Raw genomic sequence first — 25,830 nt, 5'->3', positions numbered from 1 at the left:
TGTTTTGCCAAAAGATGAGATGTGACAAAGGCATCTTATAGAGGTAATGCAAGCAAAGGTGGCAATGACACAGACTTGATTTGAAATATTCACTGAATCTGAGGGTTGCTTTAAACAATGATAGCTACATAATAGATTGTTAAAGTGCTATTACCTTATCCATGAATGAAGGCATAACTTTATTTACAGACACAATTGCCAGCATATAGCTTCCAAATATATCCACGGTTTGTAGGGGTTTCATTTCAATGGTCATATTAAAAAGTGGAAAAACATAAAAACAGCTCATCATGGAGTATGAACCCTATCACCTTCCTGCTATTCAATTACACAACACTTTTTAAAAATGGAAACAAAAACTACCCAATTGTTCTTGCAAAATGGAAACTATTTGAATAAGAAATACAGTTAATAGTATGTGTGAATTAAATGCCATGCAAAAGAAACCAATGTAACTGGGGAAATAGGAAACATTTTGAATAATCTGGCAATACACCTGTAAAAAAAGGAAAACATTCACCAGCTCAACATTTTATCCTCCATATCCCTGCAGTCCATTAGAATTCACAGACTGTCTTTCACAAGGAAAGTCCCTTTATGCTTTCTCAAATTAAAAATCTCACGGCTGATCCCTTCCATCGCTCTGGCTTTCAGATATTGACCTTGTGGTGCTACAAAATGGCTTCTTCCTCACCGCGGGACCCCATAATGAGGCAATACAATGAGGCTTCAGTTCACTGCTCACCTCTCTTTGGTGTCTCTAGGGGTCTTTGTTGACGTTTGTCAGCCCTAGAGGAATTTAAGGGTTAGACTTCAGCCATAGTCTGCCTGTAGAGTCAGACAACTGCTTGGTTTCCTTACTTCAGAGCTTAATGGACTCCAGATCTTAGAACAGACTCCTGCCAAAAAAAAAATAGTTATGCCAAAACCTTTGTAAAAAGTAAAAAGGCTCTGGTCCAAAAGGAAAAAAATCAAAGGAGTGACTTGAATCACTTCAATAAGATTAACTACAGTATAGGATTGCAACTAAGACCAAGCCTCAATGTGAATGTACAGGTGTTCATCTAGATTCTAGATGTTATTTAGGCTAACTGACTGGCAGGTTTCAACTTTTAGTTTTCTAGTTGATATTTCTAGAAATATCAACTAGAAAACTAAAAGTTGAAACCTGCCAGTCAGTTAGCCTAAATAACATCTGAGTGTGAGTAATAAACCCAACCCTAATTGTTCCCAAGTGACTGGGTGCTTCGTTATGGATCATTCCGTTATTCACAATCCAAGTGATTTACCATTATTGTGATTTACCATTATTGTGATTTACCATTATCCACAAATGTTTGTGACATTCCCTTCTCTTATATCTCTCGGATATACCAGAGAGGCTGATTAACATCTGTCAGTTCAGACCCAAGTCACAAATAGGATGGTCTGTGTATGAGTATGACAAGCCAGGTGTGGAGAGGTCACACAAGAGAAGAGGGGAATCACTCAGAACACAAATGATGACAGTGCATGCTTTTCACTGCAGCATAGTCAACAACATTATCCAGGCATTAGCAAGAGAGGTGTTGTGAGTACACAGCGGTAAGTCTATGCTAGATTTCATTCTTTTAAAGAGTACAACATTATTTATTGCAGTTCTGAAGAGTGAAACCTGATAGCATGTTATAGGTCAGCCTCTATGTTAACAAAATTATAGGAAAACTAAAAGATGCAGGGCTGTTGGTTCAGAAAAGCATATATGAAAGGGTAAGACATATTTGACAATAGGCCAAAATGATAATGGCTGAAGTAGGCTATGACACAAGAAGTGTATTCATCTTTAGACCTACTGCCATTGAGAAAAAAAAATCCACCTGTAAAGCCCTTATAAAGCTCCTATACTTTAACTTGTGGATGCATACTTTCAATGTGCGTGAATGAGCCTACAATGTGCGCCTCCAGAGAAATTGACCAAAAGGGCAGATCTAAATGAATCCTAGATCATACCCCATTCTATTTTCCCTGTCCATCATTGACTTGTCCCTACCCCACCGACTTCTATGAGGTATAATAAACTGACCTATGATCAGTGTTTATGGGAACCGCTCATCCTGTCCCACAATGCATCAGAGATCAATCCTCTGCCATGTTTATGGTCTGATTCTCTCTGTTGGTGGTAAATAACATTAGCCGTGTCACTAGCTTGATTTGAAGCCATAAAAGTCAACATTTAAATGTATTCTTCAATGATATAAGAATCTTGTACACTGAGGAAATCGTCTTGCGCAATGGCGGCCAGCGCCCGAGGTATGATATCGTAGCAAATTACATCGTATCTATTGTCAGCTAGCTAGCTAGTACTTATGCTAGTTACATTGATTTGTCAGCTATCTAGCATAAATAGGCCGTCTTGTCCTCGCCCTCAATATTTATTTAACGTTAATTCAACTGGCTATGCATTAAATATACGATTGTGTGATGTATTATTTGGTCAAGCCCTCTCAATGTGCATGTTTACGCTCGGCACTGTCCACTTGATTGGATTACTACTAGCTAGCTACCTACCTCCTTAGCTAATGGTAGTGCCAACCACCATGTTGCTGAACTAGCAAGCTAACGCGTCGACGTTGTTTATTTCTGTTTGTGACGGTCAGTTAAAACAGATGTTTGGACTTTGTTTCAGATAAACAGTGCAGCGAATAGTTACATAGATGGCTGAGATAATGATCAGCTTTTAACAAGCTGGCATGCAATTTTGAGATCTATAGCCAGCTAGCTAACAAGCTAATACCGATAGGTAGGTGCGTGTAGGTCTAATTGCTGGAATAGAATGCAACGTCCCAGTATGAAATGTCGATAGATAAACACTAACGCCATATTGCACGATTATAAACTACTTCTAATTTCTAATTGGTGCGTATGATCATTCCGTTATTTGCGGAATTTGCAAGTATACAGTTGATACGGCGTTATTAAAGCAATGGAACGTTTCTTTCCAGGGATTAGCCACACCCGGCATATACTTGGGCGGTATTAACTGTCTGGCATAGCTGTCTAGTTGCAAGCTTGGCAAACGCTTTTCCCAATGGGTAGATGGCCTATACAAAATTGTTGTCAAATTGAATGCATGTATGTGTCCATAGCAGTTTCATGTAGCTAGCTCAAATATTAGCCATGCATGACTTTTCATGAAAGTTCGGATAAATGCATGTAAAAATCTCATTGCATTTTAAAATAAATAACATGCATTTAAAGTCATCCATGGCTAGTTCATAATAAGATCAGAATGCTTTTCAGTTCAGGTTATTCTTGGTTCATAGGCTTGAATAACATTTAGATAGCCTTCAACAACACATTGCTGTATCTCTTGTCTCCTGATTCTTAATTTATCAATTAGCTCACCTGGTTCCCCCATTGCCTCATTATAAGTACAGATTAACATAGTGGGCTTCAAGGACTGGAGTTGTACTTGCTGTAAGTTGCTCTGGATAAAGGTGTCTGCTAAAGGTCATAAATGTAAATGGTGTTGAGGAGTTGTCTTAAACTCAACTGTCTTTCTGATTTCAGATGATGACTTTGATGAGTATGACAAGCCAGGCGCGGAGAGGTCACGCAGGAGAAGAGGGGAAGACGATGATTTAGACAGGTATTTTTGCTACTTGGTGTGACATGATTGTGTCAATGTCTTAATCTTTACCATTTGCGTGCCTTTTTTCCCCTGCAGGCAGTTTTGGTCTTGTTGACTGATACTTGTTGATTGATATATTTATAACATGTTGGTTTAAATAGATTATAGAATAGAGTTGAGGGCACAGTTAATTCCAAGATCCATGTTTATTTTTTTATTTTTTTTAATGTTTCTGACCTCACAGGTTGTATATCAGAGAAGTTGAGAACAATCAAATTTCCAGATTTTATTGGTGCTCTGTTAATTTGGGGTTGAGGCATATAGCTCAATCTATACAACCAGTGGTATGTGGAATAAACACTTGTATTGACATAAAACCACTTAGGCAAGTTCAGGTTTAGATTTTGGAGTGAACGGTTACTTTTTGACTACATGAGTATTATACTCCGCAATATGAATCTAGTTTAAATCTAGTTAAACTGACGTTGTCTTTTATATCCTCTTATAGTGATCTTGAGGGAGATTTGCTTGCAGATGATTGGCTAACAGCCAAGAAGGTAAGACAAAATACAATCCAACCTTGCTTGTTTTTTACTGCCCTAGCTAGTATGTATAAATGCCTCCACCATGCTGAGATATCTTACCAAACGTGTAGCAGAACGATGAGTGAATTGGTATGATTAATATATAATAAGATGATGAAGTAGAGCTCACAATTATAGTATAGGCTGGGAGGTTTGTGGCAGGTGGCTCCTCCACAGGGGGATTTGTTGATGTGAACCAGGAGGAACAACGGTGGACAAAAATGACCTTAACTTGCCCAGATTGCCTTCACCACATGGAAATAAAGCATCAGTGGGGTTGTCCCCGCCACTCCCCCCACCCCCCACCCACACACACAGATAGGTTTTTAGCTTGCGTAGGTATTTAGTTAGTAACATTAAAACAATTATTACCGAGTAATAACCAATTAATTATTTGTCGTTTCTTTGAGATTCATTATAAGAAGCACCACTAGGCAGGTACCAGGTAGTTACAGTATTGACTTCAAAGAATTCAACAAAATCCATAAGTAATAGATTTCCAAGACAAAGCATTGGCTTATAGAAAATGAACAACATAATCTAGACTAGAACAGACTGAGACTCTACTGTATTTTTTTTGTTTTAAGAATCCTTCAGATGACGCCTCAGATGAAGAGCTGAACGACGACCTTCTGCAAAGCGATGATGAAGATCAAAATATGAGGTCAGTTGAAATATGCATATTACATTTCCAAACCTAGCACTTCATTTAGAATTGTAATCAGTCTTTCAGCGGAACAGTCTCATTTGTTTTTGCCTTTGACTTTCAGCGGCCAGGGCGTTAGCCTCAATGCAACACAAGATATGGGCACATCCTTCGGCCAGCAGGAACCCTTGGATGCAGACTACGCAGAAGACATTGTGAACCTTGCACCTGAGGGCTATGATGAAGGGGATGTAGAGGAGGAGGGCTATCAACAGGAGGGGGAAGAGTATGTGGACGAGTACAGCCAGTCCAATGACATGGAAATTCCGGATGGACAAATGGAATACTCAGGAGAACAGGCTGAGGGGGACGAGGCTTACCAAGATGAAGTGTTAGACATTCAAATCAATGAGCCTTTAGACGATGAATTTCAAGTGAGTCCATGCTCCCTCCCTCTCCTCTTTCTGTCTTATTCTATTGTATCTTAAAGATAATGTTGATTTTCCTGTCTTGGTTTCGGGGACACATTTCAAATCTATTCAGTGGATGCTGAAGGGGATGCATGTTGCGGAGGGATTAGATTCATTATCACTCTCCGCCAGTTTATTTATCCTTTTGCTGACAAAGTTCATGTTGACAGCTTGTTTGGCATTAGGTAATGCTCTTCTGTCGCCTCTGAAACCCAGTGCCATTGTGACCTTGAGCCCTGTATCTTTGTTGGAGTAAAAGGCTGCTTTGTGTGAGGAAGATGTGCTGCCAATCGACTGAGGTTAATGTGAGGGGCTTTTATCTTGGCTTTAGACTGCATCTGATAAAGTCTCACACAGGTGAAAAGATTATTGACCTTCCTAAGGACACCCTATACAGTTTTAAAATGATTGATGCGATTTCCCCCTTTTATTTATTTCCCTTCCTCTGTAGCCAGGAGTGAGAGGATAACAGATAAGGCCAGATCCATGCACATTGAGCAATGTCTGCTATGGTCCATTTGCTACGGTGCGATGGCGTTTGGCATCTAATACCATGTATTACTCTACTCTTCTTTTCACAATAAAGATAAACTGCTGACCTTCTTACTAGGGTTCACAGCACTACGCAGTGCTTATTTTGAAAAACACATCGAGTGTGGGTGCACATTTGTATTCTTGTGTGTATAATAATTATGTTTACAAGGTCACTTAACTGCTTGGGCTTAACATTTTTGTTTGCAGTGGTATTCAGAGGTAATATGTGGAACAGTTTAAAGGATTAAGCCATTCTGTCCCCTTGGGGCAGTCTGTCCATCTATCCCTGCTGCTGAGAAGGGTATTTGTCTTCAATAATATGTGTTTTGGGTTGGCAGGTAAATGATGCAGAACATCAAACACTGTCCTCTGACCTACAGATTGACCTTATTTTGATAGTTGTGGAGCTCTTGTTTTGAAGTAGTGTTAGGAATGTCTCATGTAATTATGCTTTGAGAAATATGTTTTAGGCTACTTGTAACAGAAAGTGAAAGCCTGGAATATACAGGTTGAATTTGGGAAGTGACTGATTGGGACCAGATGGTGTGTGTTATAGATGTGAGATAAAATGTGTTTATGAAGTGGTAGAAACAGTCTTGTCATCTCCCAGTGAGTGTGCGTGTGTGATGTTCCTGGCATTATGTCATGAACTTACAGATGGGGCAATAAAGCAGCGATTTGTGCAGGAGTCAGTAGATGATATTTTCACCATCACTGAACTGGAGAGTTTGTTTTTATCTCCCCCGCATTTCTGTATATCATGTCAAACATTTACATCTCATTGAATTTCAAATGCAGTCAGGAATAGTAATGAATCCTTGCTCCCACTGTTATGGTAATTCAAGGGAGGCTCCATTCTAACCCCCCTCATAACATTTCAATGTTTTCCTTTATGCTCTGTTACAATTTTCATTAACACGCCAGAATTATTTTCTGTCTCTAGCTTACTAATATTTATTTTCAAATATTATTGCGAGAAAACCCATATTGGCTGCCACAGGCCAAAGTCATAATTTGATAAATATCTAGACAGTAGAATTTGGCAATGATAGATGTATGGCAAAAGGTTATGTTGGAATTGCTCTATCCGTTCTGGTTATTATGAATACTTAACGTGACTTGTTGGTTTAGGTGGATGATTACTCAACAAGTTATGGAGATCAGCAGCTAGAGGAGCAGGTAGACCAACATGAGGCATCTGAGGAGGGGGCTCAGGAGGAGGAGGTGGAAGAGGAGACCCCGGGCAGCTCGCAGTTCCCAGACACAGACGAGGTAGACTCAGGCCTCTGTGGCTAATCAAAGACTTTCTGATGCCTCTTGTAGCATTGTACTGTGTCAGTGCTGCTCTACCATGTAATGCTCTCTCTGTGATTGTGGAGTCACCTACACATGTAGGTGGTGGCAAGTAATCAATGTTGAGCTTGTATTTCCACTCATTGAAACCATCATTTTATAATTGGTGAACTAACCGTTGATTGGTCAAATGAGACAGTATTTCAATGTTGAGATAAGACGTGTAGTCCAAAGGCCTGCTGCTCCTAAAGGCTTTAGAAAAGGCCCACATAATGTGAATGTGTACATTTATGTAAATAATGAGTCCAGGAATGGCTGCTGCTATGTCAAAGATAGAGGCAACACGAGAGGAGAGGGTGGCCTTTGGACTAATGGTGCAGTAGAGGAAATGAACCACTCCACCAGTCTGATGTGGTCAGTATTAATGAAGATGATCCATATTCTTCCCAAGCTTGAAAATGAACCGGAGCCAGATGAAGAAATGAAGGAGGAATCTGATGAGGAGGAAGACGAAGATGAAGAGTCTGGACGGTTGCGTTTCAAAACTGAACGAAAGGACGTCACTGTTGTGCGGCTGGCGGACGCAGCAAGTAAAAGAAGAAACATCCCTGAAACATTAGGTAGGCTTCATCTGTTTCCAATTTTACACTGATGTTACCACATACATTTTTCCCACATTGACATACAATACAAATCCCAACAATAAATTTGAGCTCAAAACATTAGTGAACTTTAATGGTGCTTTGCTTGCCTTGGTTATGGTTTTTAAGAACATTTCAAGTTGAGCTCAAAACGTTTGTAATGACAACATGACAACAACCTCATCAAATCGGTGATATTTCTACCCGCATGTTCACTTCCTGATGATGTGTTGTGCCCACCAGAACTCTCTGAGGAGGCCAAGGCAGACTTGTTCGAGTTTGAGGAGAAAGAACGGCAGAGGAAGCAGGGGCGCTTTGGTGGGAGAGGGAGAGGAGGAGGAGGTGGAGGAGGAGGTGGACGAGGAAGAGGAAGAGGGGGGTTCCCTGGATTTGGGATGGGAGATTTCCGGGGTGACGGAGGAAGAGGAAGAATGAATGACCAGAGGCTCCAAATGATGCCTGTACATATGAGCATGCAGGTAAAGCACAACATAATCATTTGTCTGATGAAATTTAGAGGGATGGGGGGGGAAAAATGTATGTTATCATGTATTCATTATTATATTTCAGAAGTATATTCAGCAGTCAGTCTTAATGATTGCAAGTGTAAGAGCTTCAGTGAAACTTAGTTCACATAATATTGTTGTGTTCACCTGTGAAAACGACAAAGATAACTAAATGGTGCACATGCAGTTTTGCCTGTGTGCTGTGTACTATCCATGGCCTATTGGAACTGTGATCACTTCCTTGTCAAAGTCAATTATCCCCCTCCTCTACTCATGTTGTCAATGTTGATATATGGATTATACCAAATAATGTGGTGCTAGTTTAGATGGCTTTATACAAAATGAAATGTGTTCTTTCCTGTGGATTTAGGTTCTTGTGGCCTTTTGTTGTTAAATATCTCTTGGACCATATAATCCCTTCATTTAAGTTGCTCATCCATTCATGCAACGCCTTTGAAGCCATTCCTTTATATGGGAAACTAGGAAAGTCACTTATGTTAAAACATTTAGCCTAAATAAATGTTATCCTCAAAGTGGCTGTACCTTTCTATGAAGGACTGGAGAGGTATTGTAATACTGAATTGAACCACAATTATGAAATATGTACAAAGTGAATCAGGATATGAATTAAGAGCAGGCCTAATAGTACTTTATGCATTACTCAAAGCAGAGACCTACAGCAAACATGTATTCATAACACTTCGCAGGGAGATGTAATTAGGAACTACTTTAGGATTAAAAACATCTTCAGTATGTTTAAAATTGATACATTGGCAGTCAAGGCATAATTGTATGTGAGCTAAACATATATATTTTAGGAAGTTTATTGAGCTCATTGACTGAGCAACAGCTAGAGCCTCCAAGACACAACATATCTGACTGGTTGTGTTGATCTTCCTTTTCTCTCATCTCCCTTCCAATTAGCAGCCTCCCTCCAGGATGCCTCCCCCTCATCACCATCATCACCTTCATCATCAGCAGCAGCAGCAGCAGCACCATCACCTACCCGGCCCCCGAGGGGCTCCCTTCCAGGAGCACGGCGGTCCGCTGGCCCAGCAGCCCCTGCAGCCCCTCATCCCCCCGCACATGGCCCACCGCTCGCCCTCCACCCACGAGGCCCCGCTCAGGCCCCAGATGGAGCCACCCCCGCGCATGATGAGTCCCCCTCCACCCAACCACCAGCAGCCGCAGTCTAAGAACATCCACATCAACCCCCATTTCAGAGGCCCAACGTCCTCCCCTGTACAAGGTAGGCCTGCATTTATACCTCCCTGGCTCCGCCCTTTGGAGATTTTTTGGTTGGTTTTTACTCGTATTGTAATTAAAGGTCCAGTGTGTGTATAAATGCAATATAATTTTATAGCAGCAAATATGTGCATATCCTTGTAAACAACCAAAATGTAAAAAGGGCCAGTGCTCGACCTTGACACCGAATTTTGGAAAGCACTTTTGTTGAACCAAATCAAAGCTTGTTATAATATCATTTCATTCCCTGATTGCTAATAATTTATCATGGCCATTTAGCACTATTTAGAGCTCAAATCCTACATACTGGACCTTTTAAAGTGTTTTTCATTGAATATTCTCAGTATTAGCACTGCAGTTGGGCTATACCATGCTCAGTACAGGCGTAGGATGCCATTTGGTTGGCAGTTATCCTGCACTGCTTTGAAATGTGTCTGGATTATAATGTCATTTTGTTGTTTGGTTGAATGACAAGTGAATAGTTCTCTCAGCTGTAATGGGTTTATCCTCATTTTTTTAGAGGCATCAACATTCCATTTCTTGAGATGGGTTTATCTGGCCTGTCTGTCCAGGCTGTGTGTGTGTGTGTGTGTGTTGGGGAGGAATAGTAATATTGAAAGATCAGAGATTGCCTCCAGTCATGAGAGAGGGAGAGACTGAATGTGGAAGGGAGGGGGAGGGGTTGTGTTATTGTGACTGTTTTCCAATGGTTGGCGCATATCCTAAATCTGATTTTGCAACCTATTGTCCCAGGGATTACTCTCATTGAGGCTCTCTGTCCTATTGAAAAAACATAATATTTGTGGATTAAAACTGGATTGTTAAAATTTGAAGATGCATGTAGAATTAACTAAATTCTAATATTATTATATGATGAAATGGCCTATTTCAGAGCCAAGCTAAAAATGTATCCATCCTCTCAGCTTACTCTGTGGTTCCTCATAGAACTAAGCCCCATACTTTTATCATTTTCACTGGCTACAGGCCTCTGCCAAGTTGTGTACAAATGTGAGCACATCTCTGACGTGAAATTGACGCGTGCCTGTGCAACAGCCTTTAGCACAGAGATGTTTAATGGACTCCCTCCTCCTCCTTTCTTCTCACCCCACCCTAATTTCCCCCTCTACCCCCCCATCTTTACACCCCCCCCCCTCTCTCTCTCTCCTTTTTTTCTCTCTCTCTCTCTCTCTCTCTCTCTCTCTCTCATTGCAGTGCCCTTGATGCCTCCTGCTCAGAGCCAGCCCAGACCTGCTGTGGGTCCTCAGAGGTTCCCCGTGAGTAGCAGCTGCTCCCCTCTCTCCTTCTCTCGCCCCCATCACATGGCTAGCATGCCACTTTGTGAGAGCAATATCATTATGGCAATTAGCCTGCCCTGGCCAAATACTGTTAGAGCAAATCTGTAAACACTGATACGAGTAGCTGCAAACTGGAAATGTTTGATAGGAGCTCTAGGCAGTGATGGTCTTTTGGAGGTTGAGGTTGCCATGGCAAGGCTTAGTTAGAAACTCTTCATGGATGTGCGGGGGCTCAGACTCCGAGGTTGGCACATAATGGAATGCATTATGCATAACCAGGATGCACTGCCAGTGAAAATACCACTTTCCACAGGTTTTGGGCCTAAAGCAGGATATACTTTTGGAATGCTGTTTGAATTAGCAAAACATTGGAGACAATGTTGGGTTTTTTATACTGAAGGTTAAATTGGGAGTCAAATAAATGGAATCTTGAAACAGTAGTGTCCCTGTAATTTTTTTTTATTTTTTTTTTATATAAATCTTTAACAAAGAAGCCATTTTAGAGATGACAGAAATGCCTTTTAAGTGATTACTGCATTGGGGGAAATGGATTGCCAGCCAGCCAAATGTGCCTCAAGTTACTCAGTCCTTCCAGCTAATGGTGCCCAGGCATCAGGTGGCGGTGGTGCTGACTGACACTTTCCTAGATAGAGCGTTTTATATGGATTTATGCAAATCAACCATTGGAAAATGGCTGCATCCAATTGCATATTATGTAGGTTTACAATCCCTGTTGACAAATGAACCAGTCTTGTGTTTAGTGTTTTAGAAATAATATTTATTAAAAAAATCAGCCCTTCAAGTCTCCTTACAATGTACATTTTTCCAAATGCCCGTTTTCACAAGTCTGTTATTTTGGTGATCCTGTGATGGAAAAATATCAGAGAGTACAATGTGAGTAGGAGAGCTGTTCTCCCTATCTGAGTTGGGGAGGGGATCGGGGGTAGAGAGTGGGCTGATGCATAGCATAGTGTTGGATTCCCCAGCTGTCAATCGCATTTAGGCTGCTGTTGCCAAGGACACAATTTGAAATGCAGGTGACAAAACACCCCAGCAACTTCCATTTACCATCGGGCACCTGATTACTCATGATTATCATACATTATCATACCATCACATTTAATTGTTAAAGGGGGAGGGGAGGATTATTGCCTGTGGTGTTCAATGTATTTTGTATTTTGACCAGTGGAGGACATTTTTGGGCAAATATTAATCTGGCTAAAGGTTTATTTAGTGCTTGTCAAGAATATGTAATGAATTTGGAAAATAGCATTGGGTTTGACCAAAAAAACAGCATCCTAGAGAAATCGTTCTATGCTGTATGTATATTGTTCATATAAGGCACAATATATATTGTCCTCTGAGAGATTAGATTGGACATTTAATTATCTGATATGAACAAACATCAGCTCATACAGATAATGAATGATGTGTTACGATTAGAAAACATCACATTTGGCCTTTTGACATTCTAAACATTGAAATGCTGTAATTGTATAATATAAATTGATTATATATTGATATACACAGAATTACTCAGTCAGATCTGAAATGGTCAGATTGAGCAATTTATACAGCAATCCTATGACAGCCATTTGTCCACAATACTTTGTCCCCACTAAGGTTAATTCTGTCCCTCATCAGTATGTGCATTTGTCGTAACAGTGTTGTATGCAAAGAGATGATGTGAAACAAATGTCACTCGTAATCCTGAATTTCCATTTGTCATTGAACAGTTTGACTTATGGCCTAGTTCATTGTATGACATTTGTCTTCGCTGGCCCTCTCCTCTTCAGTTACGTATTGAGCACCTCTCAGCCTGTTTATCAAGGATTAGCAGTGAGAGGATGAGCCGCGTTATCAAATTCATACAAATTTCGTCGGTTTTATGTAAGCACACAAGCCCCATTGTGCAAACCGAGCTGACCTTTAGAACCGAGCGATAATGTCCACAATAACAATGTGAGCCTCTCTCATCCATTGCTCAATTTAAACCCTTTGATTAACTTTCTGTTAAGCAACTTTGCTGTCTCCCCCCCTCAGACACCCTTCTCTCTAAATGCCGTCAGTCAGTCTGTGGTGGCATAAAGGTGGATTAAGCCTTGATAGCATCTTAAGTAATTTACAATGGGCTAGGAGGAGGTAAGCACCCCATTTGTGGAAGTGCCACGTGTTGAATCGAAGGTTAATTTTTCAACAGAGACGGATGTTTAAGAGAATAAAGGAGACAGCTATGAGGGGGATTCTTATTCCGAGGAGGGATTAGAGGATCGTTATCTAGTTTTCCTTGGAAGGTAGACAGAGGAGGGAATTGTGTGGGTGCCAAGAGTGGAAAGCTGTTGAACATACAAAATGGGTGATTGAAACAATGAAGTTGGCACTGATCCTCGCCTGAAATATCGTCCTTTTTCCTGACTTGTTAGCAGGCCATATCAGCATTGTCATATGTAGGCTTAATGCAGGTTTACGCTAATTCATTCTCAGGGGTTCCTGCTCTTAAAATTGACATGCATATTGATATTTCATATGCACCTCAAGATTCTGCATAATGTGAATGACCCTAGCCATTCAATTAGAAATACCCCCCTACGAATGTAATATTCTACAACAAATGGCCCTTTTTTTATTCGATTCATGTGTTTGAGATTAAAGTGTTTCCAGTATGGGCTATAATTAATGAGTTTGTGTGCACCTCTCCCCCCTGCCAGGGACTTGGGGACTTCCAGCAGCACATGCCTAGTAATTTTGGCCAACCACAGCGGCCACCCCACCACATGGAGCCCTGGAGGGGCCAGCCACCTCCACCCCCCCAGGACAGAGAGCCCTTCTTCATCGGTGGTAAGACCCCCCAGACCTGCTGCACCACACACACCCATCACTTTAAGGGGTTAAAGCATCTTTTAGCATATTTAACCCAATTGGGCGTTAATTGTAGCAGTATACCTACAGGGTATGCTACCAGCAAAATGCTGATGTTTCATTAACAAAATTAATGTTGTATTTATGTGTGCACACACATTTGATTGAGTAATGTACATTCACTGCATATCGCTTTTTTTCTTCTTCATTCACTGCACATTAAAATGCGGTTAGATATTGTTTTGTTTCCTTTCCTGTTGATAGAGATGTAGGTGTGCGTGTCCCCTGCCTTCACCTATGCAGCCGAGAGCCATTCGCTGATGTATTGAAACTGATGTCTGGAAACACGGCAAGGCAGCAAACACCTTGATATCTCTGTTGTTCCGTCTCTCTCCTGTTCACACAGAGCCTCGGTTCCCTGGGCAGCACATGTTTGACCACCAAAGCCCTGGCCCTCTCATGAACAACAACCACCAGCAGCTCCCTGGTCAGGGTCACATGGCCTTTGGCCAGCCAGGGCCAGGGTTCAACCAGGCAGGCCAGGGCCAGCTAGGGCTGTTCCAGAGAGAGCCGCCCGGCCCCAGACCCAGCCTCCCTCCCCAGGGCCACCAGGGCATGGGCGTCCTTACTCAGCACGGCGGACCCCCCAACCGCCAGCCCTTCATGGGCCACCGCCAGCCCTTCCCCCAGCAGGGGCCCCCCTTCCCCCCACAGCAGATCCAGTTTGGGATGCAGGTACGGATGAGAGTAAGTGACATTTACAACCAATAAATGTGTCTTGTGTCCTGCGCATGCAATGATCCTGAAGGTTTGTTATGCGTGTATCCATGACTGGTATGTTTATTCATGAATGTATGTACTTATTTATTTATGCGTTATTTAATATGACAAGTATTATGTTTGGAAAGATGGTAATTTGTTCAGTTTAGCATTTCATTTTCCGAGCTTCTTTACAATCTTGACTCTTACAGTTCTTGTGAAAATGCACGTCAAACAAAATGTGCTTTTTTCCTTTCGACAAGCATTAATTTCTCTAGGTTTGTGTGTGGTTATTAAAACGTAAGAGAACTGTGTTATGGACACATAAATAAATTAGGATAGTTTTATATTGGTTGTTAGTGAAGCGCTCAGGAATAGAGCTCATGTTCACTATTGGTCCCCCTTGCTGCCCTTGTGGAGTGCAGTAGACAAGAGCGCCCTCTGTTGGTTGATTCATTGTTTTATATTGTGCGGCTATATGAGGACACAGATTGGAGGTTAATCATGTGCATATAAAATTTCTTGGTGTAAATTATTGAGAAATGAGTATGTGAGTACAGTTTCTGTTGTCATTACAAACAGCAAATTAAGATGATGTATTTTTAAGGCCCTGCCTGTCAACATGCTCTCATTCTGCCTGTTTTCTTTTCTTTCTGCTAATGTTCGAAGGGCTTGATGCACAGCCCTATGCACTCCCAGCTCCAACATCACGATTCACCGCTATCCCATCAGCCCATGCACCAGCAGCAGCAGCAGCATCACAGGCAGGACCTGTCCCAACCACCCCCTCACCACCACCCCCACCCCCAGCACCAGCACCACCCCAACGAGCAGCGTCCCATGATGCTCCACACTCAGCCCCCCTTCCATCAGCAGCTGCACGGCAACCCCAGACAGATGCCCCCCCGCCCACAGAATCCTCAACAACGTAACGCCCCCATCAGACCCCGAATGGTGAGCCGCGCTCATTTTCCTTTTTCCTTTTTTTTTATTTTATTTTATTTTTTTATTCATTGTGCTCACACATGTTCATATGACTGTTATATATATGGCAGTTTTCATTGCTTCTTAATGAATGTATGTACTATGTTTTCACTGTTGTATTCCAATTTGCACAGCACAGTAATACCCTGGTTATGATGTCGATCTGGATTGTGTTTTAGAAAATGATTGTCATAAGGCCAGAATTAAATGTGTATATTTCTTTCTCTCCGACAGAGCCCTCCCACCTCCAAACAGCAAATGCAGATCCTTCCTCAGCGCAACAGCAACCTGCGGGAGCTCCCTGTGGCACCTGGCAACACGCACATGAACAATATCCGCCCCACCTCTGCACCCATCTCCAACGTGAGGCCCGTTGCTAGGGCAACACAAGGGGTACGACCAGGGCAGAATGCTCGCCCAATACCTGGTGGCAGAGGGAGAGCCCAGCCTGTTGCCAAGGCTGCATCACTACCTGGAGCGCCTGAACGAACTGTGGTTCGGAGGGAGACCCCAGGCTCACAGCCAAGTACCACACCTCAGGTCAGCGCCTCACCAGCAGTCATCAGTTCACCTAGAACAATAAAGTCAAAAGCTGGTCATTTGTGTAAATTTTTGCAACATGGAAATACTGTATTCCATTGTACTGTATACAGTGCTGCTTGAAAGTATGTGAACCCCTTGTGCAATTATAGATTTTTTTAGTTTTTACCATGAAATCTTTATTTTTATCAGAACCAGTCTTTTTTTATCTGACATAACAGGTTTATATTTACCAATTCCATATGTTGGTTTAGAGGAAATCATGCGTGTAGTAGAAAAACAAAATTATTAAGAAATTAGTGCAGGTGCAAAAATAACTGAACTCCAAGTTGCATTGGTTAAATCAAGTAGGTAAGTAGAATCAGGTGGGTAAATAATTGGGTACCAAATGAACCAATCAAATGAGAGATCTTTAGGAAATAGTTTGGGCAAGAGTCTGATAAATAGACATAAGAAACCTGATGAATGCAAAACACACCATGCCGAGAGGAAAGGAGATCTCAGAGGACATCAGGAAGAGGGTAGTGAGAGCACATCAGTCTGGGGAAGGCTATAAAATCATCTCAACAAGATTTGAGCTCCATCAGTCCACTGTGAGGCAAATAATTTACAAATGGAGAGCATTTAACATTACAGCAACTCGGCCTAGATGTAGATGCCCTTCCAAAATATCCCAAGTGCCACAAGAAAAATAATAAATCAGGTAAAAGCCAACCCAAACATAACATCTAGAGATTTGCAGCCCTCCGTTACTGCATCTCAGGTAACTGTGCATGCTTTAACAATAAGAAGAACACTGAATCAGAATGGCATTCATGGGAGGGTTGCTCGGAAGAAGCTTCTGCTGTCAAAAAAGAACCAAATTGCCCGTCTTAACTTAACTAAGCCAGAGACTACCTGGACAAGCCTGAAGGTTTCTGGAAGTCTGGACAAATGAGTCCAAAATGTACCTTTTTGGTCACAATCAAAACCACTATCTTAGGCTAAAACCCAACACTGCCTACCACCAAAAGAACCTTATCCCAACAGTCAAGCATGGTGGTGGGACTGTCAAGATCTGGGGCTGCTTTTCCTCCTCTGGACCTGGGAACCATGAGATACCAGGAGATTCTTGAATAGAACGTCAAGCCATTAGTCAAGGCAAAACATTCAAGCAGATCTACCAAAGAATGGCTCAGGAGGAAGAAGATTTGTGTTTTGGATTGGCCAAGTCAAAGTTCTGTCCTAAATTCAATCGAGATGCTGTGGCAGGACCTGAAACGGGCTGTTCATGCCGAACCCCCCTCAAACCTCACTTAATTGGCTGAGTTCTGTAAGGAGGAGTGGGCAAAAATCCCTCAAAACAGATGTCAGAGACTGATTAGTGACGATATGAGAAGTTATCGCTGCTAATGGAGATGCCACAAGCTATTGACTGAAGAGGGTTTTGTTAAATAAACAAATTAAAATATCTTTTATTCTTTATTTGGAATGTCCTTTATTACGAATTGGGGTTTAGATAAAGATTTTATAAGTTAATTTTAATATGTTATACAAAAATAATGACCATCCCTGTAGGGTTCACAAACCTTCAAGCAGCACTGTAGATATTAGCATAATTTATGTATGATCTCGTTATTGTATCTGTTGAATTGAAGAATGTAATCTATTTAAGATGTGGAGATTATTTAAATGTTTTTAAAAATAATTCTGTAAGTGTCTAACATTCAGAATCCTTTAACAGTAGGTTCAGCCCATGATGAGCTAGATAGAGGGAGTGCCATTTATTAATGACCTAATCATTATGTCATAAATTAGATCAGTCTCATTCAGCGAGTCCATCGAAGAAAATCAATACCATCACATTTCTCTAGGGTAAGTCCACCCCCCCTGCGAGTGGCACACCAATTGATATGGTTATTGCTGCAAAACTTGGTTACTTGCACATGGGGACCGGCAAGAAGGTTTAAGCAGGTTTCACAGGGGAGTGGCAGCCGCTAGGGGGTCCATTCACTTTCAGCGACAGCTGGGCGGTGGAAAGAGAAACACTAGAGTTCCTTAAGCAGCGCCATCTTAAATCATGTTGCAGCTTCCGTTAACCTTCCGGCTTCCTTCCTTCCTGCCAAACATAAACGTGCATAGTTAGCATTGAGGAGAAACTCATCTGAAACCCCTCCTCTCTCAGTTCAGTCAACCCAGAGTCAGCGTCGTCACTTCAGCCCGCTCGTCCGTAATGGCCTTTAGTGTGATGTTAATCGTGTGTGTTTGGTTGTAGGATCCAGACGAGGATGAGGAGACAAGGCAGTACAGGCTGAAGATCGAGGAGCAGAAGCGTCTGAGGGAGGAGATCCTGAAGAGGAAGGAGATGAGGAGACAGATGCAGGCTGGCGTCAGGAAAAAGGAGCTGCTGGAGCGGATCACTGGCCAAGGTACCAACCAGGACCCGCCTCAACAACCACAGCAACCACCACCACCACCACCACCGCTGCAGCAGCAGAGGCAGCAGGCTGTCTTTCCCCTCAAACCTCAGCAGCAACAGCAGAATCCCCAGCAAGGCATTGTTTTCCCTCCGAACGGCACCCCACAGACTCCCCCACTCCGACAGAATGTCAAAACGCGACTGCAGATGGCCAAAGGAGGTCAGCAGCAGCAGCTGAACACTGTGCCCGGCCCAAACCAGCAGGCCCAGTGGCAGCAGCAAAGGAGGAACGTTACGCAGCAGAACCCAATCAGACCAGGGCCCCAATTCCAGAGCCTTCAGGCACCCCCTGGGAACATGCCCATGCATGCAGCCTCTGTAGTGGGTCAGGGCCCAGGCCCAGGCCCGGTCCAGGGGCTTAAGCCGGGGGTGAAGAGAACTGTGATGCAGCGTGCCAACAGCGGAGGTCAAGAGAGCCCACAGGTCCCACAAAAAGTCAGAGTTGTCAAGCTGTTAGGAGGGGTGAGTCTAACTATCTTGTTCATAATAGACCTCTTTGTTTAATTGTCTGTCCCGCAGTATGTCAGGCAACCTCTTTTATTCATTGCATTCAATCAAGCAAGAAAGCAACTCAACCATTGAATTTTCAGACACTTTTAAATGTCACTTACACCCTAGGAGGATCATTTTTAGATATATATATATATATATTTAAAGATGTCTAACCTATTCAGAATGGCATATGGCTCTGTCTGTCATTTTGGCGAAATTGATCCATAAAGTGTTCCCCTTCCTTAGCTTTTAGTTCTGATGTTGAAGCTGAGATGCTCTCCCACCCGCTTTACCTTTACAACACAAAAAGGCCCCAGTCATTAGAGCGAGCTGTATGGCATTTATCAGTGGTGTGAGAGACACCAGTTCACTGTTCTCAAAGGTTGATGTGCTTTTAAAAGAAAAAGAAAAAATGACTTCACTTTTGCAGATATAGATGAGGTGTAACTGTCAAACAAGAAAGACTTCAAGCCTACAGTCAATATATTCCCCCTCCATTTTTATTTATACTGCTTGGTGCCTTAATTATGAATGAATCTCAATTGTTGAGTCTCAAAAGGCGAGTGTTGAAACATTCAGTTGTGGTTGATGACACACGTTTGTGAGATGTGATAATATTTGTATTCAGCTGCTCCTCGTCTTCCCAGAGGATGATGCTGTAAAGCCAGAATCACAGGCTCACTGCAGATGAAGATAACTGGATGTCAGCAGCGTTAATAGAAACCTGTGCAGAGCTATCTGTAGAGTGGCATCTCAGAGAGGGAGATGGAGAGAGAGAGAGGGCCCATAGCTGTGCTGAGAAGCAGATTCTCCAGATGCTCCCCGTCGTACATTGTTCCGCTGTCATCGGCAGCAGCCTGACAATGTTATCTCTCTCCTTTACTCTCTCCATCAGCCTGTCTCTCAGGTGTGAGCCAACAAACGTCAATCTGAGACTCGAGCAATTAATCTTTCTGTAACAGGGGGCTAGGCGCCATAATACCTGTGTAAGAAAGAGTCACCACTTTTGAGGATTTGGATTTGTATAGCTTAGGTTCACAGATAAGAGGGAAATTAAATTTTCATCTGGAATAATACAAGGCAACACAAGGCACAAAAGCCGGGGGGAGCAGAGGGTGGGGTAAGGGGGATGGGGTACACGTCAAGCAGTGTCACTCCAGTGTAATGCAGCTTAGCATCTGATGGGTGCAATCAGGACCCGTGATTTCTATAGGAGGGATTAATCCATTTACTGTGGCCAGGAGACAGGTCGGAGATATCGCTGCTTTCTCCCCCGTATTGATCTGTCGCATCTCTCCTCAGAGTCGGAGGAGAAAAGACGACCTTCACTTCTCTCTGCGTGTCGATACAGCCGAGCTGTAACTTTATTTAATAATGAGACCATCAACTGTTTGCTACATTTACAGCATCAAGCCCATTCCACTCCTTCGAGCTAGCACATTTTCCACTCGTTGTAACTCTATGTGCCTCCCTTTAGCACCTGCACCAAACACTTTGCCTGGAAAGCCACAGAATATTCATTTATTGAAATGGAGAAATGAGTTAGAGTTGTGATTGTGTGGACAAGCTCTATATTTGCCCTGTGTTGTGTCCAGGGAGATGCGACTGACGCCAATGCTCTCATGCAACAGCAGCAGCAGACCACCCGGCCCCCCAATCTCCGCCAAGGCCCCATCAGGAAGGTGACCATGGCCAACCCCATGGGCCAGCAGATCCAGGGCCTTGGCATGCCCCAAGCAGCACCCCAGGGTGGCAGAGGTGGCATGGGCAACCCACAGCAGAATAGGGTACGTCCTGACACTGGTGGAGGGAGTGAATTTGGCTTAAAATTTATTAAAATATTTAAAAAAACAGCCTTATGTTTGTCTTTGGATTATAAACATAGCCTATTCAATGTAATTTTGCTTTCTCTCAGATGTATACCAATAGAGTATGAAATTATCCTGTATGAATATGTATTTTTGACAGGCGTAGTTTGTTACAGTAGTGAGCTAAGATACCACTTGAGATACCACTGATATTCCCCTACTGTTTTCTAAGCTGTAACAGTGAAGCGGCTGTGGTAATAAGACAGGACAGTATGCCAGGTGCTGTAATATTGACACGCTGTGAGTGGTGTGACATGGGTTGCTACACGGGGTCCCCTGGCCTCTCTGTGCGCCTGTCACCAGGCAGCCTTCACCGTGGCCACGCTCACCCAGACTGACAGGGAGAGGCAGTCACCATGACGCCCGGTTGGCGCCACACTCTCTCTGCCTCTACTCCGCAGCACTCTGGGGTCGCTCCCTCTTCCTCTGTGGCTCAGGAACATACTGCTCTCCCGCTCGCTAGCTCGTATTAAGATACAACAGATGCGCACACCGCACACTCATTGCATTTTGATGCTGTATGTAGAAATATGATAAGTCAATCAAGCGCAAGCAGCCCTAGCCTCAAGGTCTTTCAGGAAATAGGGGGGAAAAAAACATCAGGTTTTTGAAATGTTATTCATGCTGAAAAACAGTAGACCCTAGTAGATGTCACATCTTGTCTCCACTCCAGTGAATGCAGAATTAAAACATCAACATGCCTGCATAAGCGGAGGTTTCAAGACGTTTTTTCTTTTTCTCTTACTCTCTCCCTCTACCCCCTCTCTTCCCCCTCCCTAAACGCTGTGTTGGTTAGCAGGTGGTGGTTCCATGCCGGGGCCGAGCTAGAGGAGGCACCATGGCAGGAGGGGGTCAGATGGGCCGGGGCCGCCTGATGCCCACCAGACAGAGTCAGCGGGCCGTAGATAGCCAGCCCTGCACCGTGTCCATAGAGGGCCTCTCCACTTCCACCACTGACATGCAGCTGAGAAACCTGCTCGGTTCCATTGGCCCCATCCAGGTAGAGCTTCTCTCCTTACCCTTCTGCTTCACTGGTAGAATTGTGCCCAATTACAAATTGACTCCCTAGCATCTACCCCTAGGCACTTGTGGAGATCTCAAAGGGTTGTGTAGGTGTAAACAATATGGCAAAATTTCCAGCTAGCTTATCAGAGGCCAAATTCAAGCTACCGTATTACCGTATTGTTTATATTGGTCAAAGCTTTTTCCAATCTAGCCTACTTGAAGTGCCTTAGGGTAGAGGCTAGGGTTTGATTTGGTAATGGGCACACCTCCCCCTCCCATACTGGTGAAATAATAACCTTGTTGAGACCAGGCTTTCCTAGTTCGGAAAGCTACAAAGGGGTACAAACCTGTTTTGAAATGAGTGACGCCTCGCAACACGTCAAACCAATCAAATACCTTGCTTGGGCGGGGCTCCAAAAAGAAAAACAGTTTTTCCTTCAGGTTTTCTTCTGTTTTCTTCAATGTTGTAAGCCAGCATAGCAACAACTCTCTGCACAATAGTCCTACGCACATAACAACAAGCAAACATCTACAGCCATTTGAGGGGTGGGTTTTTGGAATGTAACATTAAATTAAATTGCCAGCTTGTTCGCACAGCGCTCTGTCCAGGTTCTTTCGAAGCCAGATATAAAAATTCTCCAGACCTCCAAATGAGGCGTGAGAACAGTGATCCTCCACTGATTTGGAGGTATGGCTACACGCGAGACTAGTGAAATAATGACTGATGTGGCCAACAGAGTATGATCAAGTAGCGCCATCTGTCTTATAGTTCTGATATTGCCTCATAATCCTCCATCCACCCCCACTCCCTCTTGTGGACAAGTGAAGCAGACAGAGTTGAAGCAACTGCCCCTAAATGTCTGCGCTTGCTGTCTGATTTTTATTTTACACAGATGTTCGAAATGTTGCCTCAGCAGAGGAAAGCCATCGCCAAGTTTGCCTGTCCCCAGCATGCCCAGAGTTTCCAAGTCAGCTTCCACAGGTAATATTGTCCCTTTGGTTCATTCCCTTCTAAAACCAGGTAGTCCTTCGATAATCTTCATAGATAGTATTTGCAGTATGAGAATGTAGCTTACACATACAGCAAAGCAGGATAGTTCTGATTATAATGACTTATTGAGACTCATTTTTGGTTACCACGCAGGCATATGATAGATTTGTCCCATATTGACGTGTCACTGATTGACGGCTGAGGCGCCCAGTAGAGCAAGGCGAGCCCCGCCCGGTGTAGGACGTCACATCCTGGTGCAGCGGGATGCTCTTGTGTACAGATTCAACTAGATGTAGGACAGCCCTCTGGAACAATGAGAATCAACAATGCTTCTTTACTCCACCACCACTCATCACCTGCTGACCCGGAACAGTGGAAACTTCAACACAAGCAGCATGTTGGTCCTTTGTTTGAAATGGTCATTTGGTGGGTCAGATAACAGCATGTTCACTGGCGTTGGACAGATATGACTAAATGAAATTGACTTGGTAGTTCTCCAGTTGTTTGAGTTTGAATGTGTTATGGGAATGGTTTGAGGAAAGGTTTGTGCATCCATCACTGAAAATAAGTAGCAGTTTACACTACATAATGGTTGCTCCCATCTTCAATCTTGAACACGCTCGCCCGTAAACGATTAGGAATAAGAGTTTCGAAAATATCTGTCTGTATATTGTTTCACTTTGCTCGTTGAGATTTGGCTCATTTTCTGAACAGGTGTTTTTGATTAGTGGCAAGCTGTTGGCTTAGACACATGAACAGGTGTAGTAGAGTGTGGCTTGCCATTTTACATATTTTCCTTTCTGGCAGTGGCATTTTCCTCCTGTGGGTGGCAGCATTTGATAACAATTGTGGTCTCCTAATTTGACACTCAGGGGGCTTTTGTGTAGAGATCATCGTGAAGCAGCTTTTAGTTTTTGAGTAAATGGCACTGCCTAGTGGAGAACATGTATGAAGATGAGCCTTTTTCAAATAAATCTGGTACCAAATCTGGTATGCAGTTTGAGGGAATTAAGTCCTTTCAGTCTTTCATATGCACATGGTAGGCTAACAGTTCACAAGCTTTTTGTTCCGAATAATTGACTGACCATGCAACAAGAGACGATTATATCTCAACATAAGTTTCACTGTTCATTAAAGGTTAGGGTGTTGAACAATGTTTAGCCACCTGTTTATGGGTTCATTTCCACAAGGAGATCAGATGAGAGACAAATTGTAGGCTATTTTTTAGGTTTTCTTGGCACTGTTAAGTTCATGACTGGTTAGAATGTCCTCAGTGCAAACGGAGCCTTTTGGCAGTAGCATTACTTGATCATTGAAGAAGTTGTTCCGCAAGCTTTGATAGTGAACTTAGGTCTTTTAAATGGGATAACATTTGTGTGACCTCTGGAATGCTTTTTAGATGGTATTTTAATTTCCTGATGCACTCAGTATGCTGTTTTGTTTTGTATGTTAGTCGGTATTAATGGCATATTTTGGTTTCAGTAGTGCATATTGGAGTAAGTGTGGTCCGTTGCAAATTATGATTAGACTTATTTTTTTTATTATTCTTTTTTTATGTAAAGTTTATGATTGTCATGCTCCATTATGATTACTTTTTATTTGTCAACATCTTTTGCAGATTGACTGGTAGAGATATGACATCAGATGTGTACTGTTCCCTAGATTGATAGTTATCTGTCTTGGAGTAGCCTACTGATGCAGTGAACATTTTTATATTTTTGACAGACATTTGGCAGGTTTATAGGTAATATAGGAACAGTTGGGGGTTTGTGTTGGTTTATTTTGCACGAGCAGAGTGGCATTCTGAATAGATGACATTCAGATATTGTTATTAGGCTCATAGGCCTACCTGATGTGTCGGTTTTGATTTAGTCTGTTATACATTGTAAAACAAGGAAACTGATTTGACAGAGTTTGTCGCTGAATTCATAATGCATTAGTTGTCTTTGCAGTCTTTTCTAAATGTTTTGCTGTAGCTAAGCATTTTCATAGGAAGACAAAGCTGCAAACCAATTAGGCTACACCACAAGATAACAGCTCAAATCATTCAATAATTCTTTACCATCCAAGCAAGACTTAATTGACAACATTCATTCTATACTGAGTGACTTGCAGGAATACATGTAGTTATAGTGGCAGTTGTCCACTAAAATATTTTCAATATGATACCTGTAAACTTCTCCCTCAGAATATTGAGTATATTCAGAATATTTATACTATATTTAGACTTAATTTAATTAGAAAGGATGGCTGTCAGGATTTAATTAGAATGGATGGATGTCAATATATCGAAGGCAATTAAGCCCTGTTTATCTCTGATAATGGTACATTTCAGTGTTGGGTTTAAGTATAGTGAGGCTTCCTGGTTTTATTTTTTCCAAAATACCATTGGCATTTCCTGATGGTTTCAAAAGTTAAAAACCTCTTGTACCAAAAATCAGAATAATCCAGTCCCCATTGTCTCTAAGAATTGGCCGCTCATTTGATTCAGATGACAGGAGAGCAACAGATTTTCTGCTCTGGAAGGTGTGGGGGCAACCATTATTTGTGTAGAAGTGATCATGTACATAACACCAGTAGATTTTTCACAAAATGTTTTATCACTGTTCCAATCCTTTGAGTTCTGATTGTGCTTTGTTGTATGTATCAAGTTAACTTTTTATATATATAAACAAAAAATACTGATGTGTCCAGACATTAATCATTTTAGAGTTTCATTTGTGTGTAGAACCAAAACAAACAAGATTGGACCACATTTCTGTTCATAGGTATTTGAAAACATTTTAAAGGGAAAATAAAAAATAAAATATGGCCTATATACCATGAAAATACGGGTATGTGCAGCCGATTAACTTTTCTAGCCCACAACAGTGTGTGTTTGTGTGTGTTTGTGTGTGTGTGTGTGTGTGTTTGTGTGTGTATGATGTCCATGTGTCATGTGTTTTAACATGAAGCAGCTCAATATTTGTGCCAGTGGTTATTCATTTTGATCTACGATTTTTTCTAAGGTAGAAAAAGGTATTCATTGTTTAGTTTTTACCGCCCCTGGT

At 42.3% G+C, this 25,830-nt stretch overlaps 1 protein-coding gene across 5 annotated transcripts; it reads left to right on the top strand.

Annotated features, from left to right (window-relative positions):
* The first annotated feature begins 2,148 nt into the window (after positions 1-2,148).
* Positions 2,149-25,609, top strand: rbm33a (RNA binding motif protein 33a). Of its 5 annotated transcripts, none has more exons than XM_083670971.1 (19): positions 2,149-2,289; positions 3,550-3,628; positions 4,119-4,167; positions 4,782-4,858; positions 4,965-5,274; positions 6,976-7,116; positions 7,589-7,757; positions 8,022-8,257; positions 9,212-9,533; positions 10,742-10,803; positions 13,533-13,662; positions 14,090-14,430; positions 15,112-15,396; positions 15,661-15,966; positions 18,221-18,886; positions 20,512-20,703; positions 21,581-21,784; positions 22,683-22,771; positions 22,934-25,609. In XM_083670971.1, exons 1-19 carry the CDS (start codon positions 2,271-2,273, stop codon positions 22,980-22,982), a joined length of 3,726 nt encoding a protein of 1,241 aa, XP_083527097.1. In that variant the 5' UTR covers positions 2,149-2,270; the 3' UTR covers positions 22,983-25,609. The 5 variants fall into 5 exon arrangements, with proteins under 5 accessions (XP_083527097.1, XP_083527098.1, XP_083527096.1 ...); XM_083670972.1 differs by having other exon boundaries at positions 9,209-9,533; positions 14,090-14,418; XM_083670970.1 differs by having other exon boundaries at positions 9,209-9,533; positions 21,584-21,784.
* Positions 25,610-25,830: the final 221 nt, after the last annotated feature.

The sequence above is a fragment of the Argentina silus genome, assembly GCF_951799395.1.
Source record: "Argentina silus genome assembly, chromosome: 1".
NCBI classification, from domain to species: domain Eukaryota; kingdom Metazoa; phylum Chordata; class Actinopteri; order Argentiniformes; family Argentinidae; genus Argentina; species Argentina silus.
This window is presented reverse-complemented; position numbering and strand designations above follow the sequence as displayed.

Bases quoted from the DNA above. Each gene is read 5' to 3' on its own strand.
- rbm33a (XM_083670969.1), top strand. The intron at 7,117-7,588 runs GTAGACTCAGGC...ATTCTTCCCAAG, and splicing joins AGTTCCCAGACACAGACGAG to CTTGAAAATGAACCGGAGCC. The intron at 15,397-15,660 runs GTGAGCCGCGCT...TCTCTCCGACAG, and splicing joins CCCCCATCAGACCCCGAATG to AGCCCTCCCACCTCCAAACA.